Source organism: Galeopterus variegatus, unplaced genomic scaffold (assembly GCF_000696425.1).
Source record: "Galeopterus variegatus unplaced genomic scaffold, G_variegatus-3.0.2 Scaffold4581, whole genome shotgun sequence".
NCBI lineage: Eukaryota > Metazoa > Chordata > Mammalia > Dermoptera > Cynocephalidae > Galeopterus > Galeopterus variegatus.
This window is the reverse complement of record NW_007730692.1, coordinates 156,696-161,386: the sequence shown is the minus strand read 5'-3', so window position 1 is coordinate 161,386 and position 4,691 is coordinate 156,696. Positions and strand designations below refer to the sequence as shown.

The window sequence follows — 4,691 nt, the reverse complement described above, 5'->3', positions numbered from 1 at the left end:
TTTTTTTTTTTTTTTTTTGGCGGCTGGCCGCTAAAGGGATCCAAATCCTTGACCTTGGTGTTATCAGCACTATGTTCTAACCAAGTGAGCTAACTGGCCAGCCCTAATTTTAATTTTTACTTTTAATTGTTTTCATCCAAGTAATACCTGTTCATTGTAACAAAACTAGAAAATGTATATTAGCAAAAATAAATAAAACTGAAAGCCTCATAATTCCACCATGAATATATACCATGTATATACAACCTGAAAGAGAGTTTCCTTCAAGTCTCATAAATGTATTTATAAGCAAAGTAGAATTATACAATACATATGGTTTTTTAAAACATGCTTTTTTTACACTTAACTACATATTTTGAATGGTTTTCCATGTCAAGAATTATATTTTTATGGCTAATATTCCATTGGATGGATGTGTCATAAAAATTTAACAAACCCCCTATCTTTGGAAGTCTGTGTTATTTCCATTATTGTGCAATGATAAATAACATTTATGCATGCATTTTTGCTTACTTGCTTACTTTTACTTGGCACAAATTCTTAGAAATTAAATGCTATTTCAAAGAGAAAGCTCCATTTGAAGCTTTTGGTGTCTACCCTAAGGGTGCCCTACAGTAAGCCTTACATGCCCTCAATAGAGTAAAAGAGCCTAATTTCCACATGCCTGCCGGCACTAAATATTAACATTCTTTTAAATTTTTGCCAAATTAAAAGGTAGCCATTACTTTGCATTTTTTAATTATTCATGAGGTTAAATAATTTATCCTATGATTATTGGATAAACGATTCTTATTTAGTAAATTTCCACTTATTGTTCTTTTTCTATTGTCAATTCTTCTAATGTATTAGAAAAGGTTCTTTACATATTTTCTATTTCTCCTTAAAACAGTCATTTGTTTGCTTCATCAAGATGTTCTCAAGTATTTAACATATCTTTGTACATCCAATCATTTTTAATGTATGTCTGGCTTATTTTAGGTTTATATCTTATCACAAGGTTAAATTAACCCTGTAATATTATTTATAACTGATATGCTTGGTTTTACTTCTGTCACCTTAGTTTATGCTGTTTTGTTTTTAAATTTATTGCTGTTTCTTTACTTTTGCTGTTTTTAATTGTTTATATTTTTTTCTCTTTTTCTTCCCTCCACTGATTTGAAAGTCATGCATTCTTTTCTCTATTCATAGTTATGTGTATTTTTTAATGTACAAATTCAAACCTATATTTTTCTTTCGATTTTATCATACTGGTGTATATGAAAAGGAATGAGAAATTCACCTCTCTTCTTTCCACCTGTCTCCCAGTTTCTCTCATATTTTAAACCTTTCCAGATTATCTTCTTCCTTTGATCATGCATTTTCTTTATAAGAGGCTTTATTTGATATTTGTTTTCATTTTCACAATTATGTTAGCAACATATTTAACAATTTACTGTACATTCCAGAAGTTTCTTAATCTCAAGCAATTTAGTACGTATCATTTTTCCTATCCTTGAGTTCTTTATTTTGATTTTTTTCTCAATCAGTGAAATATGTCCGTATTTCCTATAGCTATGTATCCTCAAATGTTTTTCTTTTCCTTCATGCTTACCAATATCTTGCCCAGATTAGAATTTGGGGTTCATAATATATTTTCCCACATAGGTGTATATCTTATTCCATTCTTTTTCTGGGCATTTGTTTTTACATGGGAGAAATGAAGGATTAGTTTGGTTTTCCCATTTGTAAGTATCTTAGTTTTCTTTCCTATAAGCTTGTAATATTTTTCCTCTATCCTGGGTATGACTTTTTATTAATTTTGCCTAGAACTGCATGAGTATTTTTATGCTAAATCTTCAAATAAGGAATATGTTCTTGTATTATTATAAGCATTACTTCTCCTAGATCTACTCAGTTCTCTTGTTCTAGAATTAAATGGCTTCTTTTTACTGACCACAATGACAATTTTAATTTTGCAGTGACAATTTAAATTTTTTTTTTCTATCTCAATCATTTTCTCCTACAGCTGCTGACTTCTTTTCAAAGGAGATCATGTTGTCTTGCACCTTCCTGAGGATCCCGATCAAATATTTATTGAAATCTTTACAGAAAGAAATATTTGATGATAATAATAATTCAATAATAATTCAATATTCACAAATACAGCCCTTTAAAGAAATGTTCACTTTCTTTAGGTTGAATTGTTTTTTATAAGTCAAATATCATCATTACTAATTTTTAAATGTTTCTCTCATTCTTAAATAATCATAAATCTATTCAGATCTAGAATTTCCTACTATATATCATAGAGAAATGGTATCTTTTGTTTTAAAATATAATCAAGAATTTTAGGAGCATGATTTTTTTTCTAATAATTACCTATATTATGGAATTTTATCTCTCAATGTGATTTTTTACATTTTTATTATATTAAAGTGGTTGAGCTTTAGCTATAGCATGCGTGAGATCTGGGTTTGAGACACAGTGCCTGCAGTGGTAAAAAACATGGCTTCTGGATCCAAATTGTCTGGGTTCGAATCCCAGCTCTGCCACTTACTCACTGTGTAACTTTAGCAAGTTATTTAAACTCTCAGATCCTTAGTTTTCTCATCTATAAAATGGAATTAATAATATTAGTTACATCATAGGGTTTTAAGGAGATTTAAAAGATAATATTTATAAAATACATAGAACACTTCCTGAGACATAGTGAATGCTATATAAATACTTGCCTAAAAATTCTAGCCCTGTCACCCCCTTGCTGAGTAACGTTAATCATTAATTCTCTCTAAACTTCCATCTCCTCATCTTTAAAATGGATATAATACTTACTAATAAAATTAATGCATATATTACTGACAACATTAATGACTTTTAATACTACTTATTAACGCTGTGTGGATTAAAAGAGATAATTTATATAAAATATCACCATGTAAGTGCACACTACTTGGTTGCTAGTGTTTTTTAATAATCAAATGCATCCTGGGACTATGCGACATTTAATTAGCTTAACTGAGTACTTCAAAGCCCCTTTATTCTACAATTTCTCTATTATTAAATTTTTCAATTTTGAGTTGTTTTACAGATGCTTAACTCCAGAGGGATTGAGTTACAGATTCAAAGCCACATTGTCAGTGCAAAGGAAGGATTTGAAGCAAGGTCAATTAGATTCCGCTTTTAATCTTTTTTTTTTCCCCCATGAGCCTGGGAAAGCAGTGTCTTTAATTCTTTTTTCTTCAAAGCATCTATTTCCCATCAGTTGGATTATTTCCCTCAAGACCTTCACTTTCTCCTCATCATTTATCAAGTGCCTTGAACAGAAGCAATGGGCTTTTTGCATATCTACAGTTATTCTCCTCTGCAGGCAGAGGGGCTGGGGTCTCCGTGGTGGACAGGGAGGTCCACAGGATGGGGAATAAGAGAGGGATACTATTTTTATCAAGGTTTTTTTTATCTGTTGAGGGTCATTGATTACCTTAATATATGTTGCTATTTTGAGTTTATCCAAAAATCAGCCCAGACATACGCTGTGCTGTGTTGTAATTGAAACTAATTGAGATACATAAGAGGCCGCTTTATTACCTGTTAATAACAAAAGACATAACTATTTTTTAAAAAAAAATAATGTTGGTTTCTCTCCTCAGTTGAATTATATTGTATTTCTATGAAAAGCTATTGTAAAAAAAAATAATGTTGGTTTCTCTCCTCAGTTGAATTATATTGTATTTCTATGAAAAGCTATTGTTTGGTTCTCTTCCTCTACTTAATTTCAAACATTTTATTAACTATCAATTGAGATACCACATAAAATGGACTTCTCTGGCTTCTTGTTTGCCCACAGCTTGCCCATCAGGGACATACAAACCTGAAGGCTCACCAGGAGGAATCAGCACTTGCATTCCATGTCCTGATGAAAATCACACCTCTCCACCTGGAAGTACGTCCCCTGAAGACTGTGTCTGCAAAGAGGGATACCGGGTATCCGGTCAGACCTGTGAAGGTAAGTGTCCCGCCACTGGCAAATAGGAAACATACAGACTGATCTCCTTGAGAGAAATAGTGCTGACATTTGCATCTCACTCATTTAGAATGATCTTTAAGATGTCTTTCTTTAATCATATTTGGAAAGGATTATTTGCTTTTATTATATAACATTTCATATCACTGAACACATCTATATCATGATCCAGAGAAAGGTATCTGAGACCCTAGGAATCATGTAACTGTGAAAATAGAAAGATTTAGTGCTTGGAAAAGAATCTAAAATGAATCAAAAAGAGAAAAGCTACAATTTTAACAATAAATTTGAATAATAATGAGCTAATCTTGGCCCTGGTGATAAGCAAAATCATTTAAAAATATATTTTCCTAAGTAAAGTGTCTCCATATTATTCATATCAGAAACCAAAAATATTTAAATAGCTACCCCATGTTCAAGAGTCTGTGGCTCTTGGGGTTTGTAGCGAGTACACTTTGTTAGCCTTATTTATTCTTTATATTGTGCCACTTACTTAAGAGGGAAAATATCTAATTATATATGAAGGTTAAGAACTAGAAAATCCTGTATCCACATAGTTATCAAAATAAAAAAAAAATTAAGCTTAAAAAATACTTAGTCTGGGCCGTCCCGGTGGCGCACTGGATAGTGCGCCGCTTGGGAAGCGCGGCGGCGCTCCCGTCGAGGGTTCGGATCCCACATACAGACCGGT

At 32.0% G+C, this 4,691-nt stretch overlaps 1 protein-coding gene across 1 annotated transcript in view; it reads left to right on the top strand.

Moving 5' to 3' along the window:
* Nucleotides 1-4,691, top strand: part of SVEP1 (sushi, von Willebrand factor type A, EGF and pentraxin domain containing 1) — a 189,706-nt gene that overhangs the window by 39,201 nt on the left and 145,814 nt on the right. Inside the window, exon 5 of the mRNA XM_008587896.1 lies at nt 3,824-3,982. Coding sequence (XP_008586118.1) covers nt 3,824-3,982 — 159 coding nt within the window. The remainder of the gene's footprint in view (nt 1-3,823; nt 3,983-4,691) is intronic.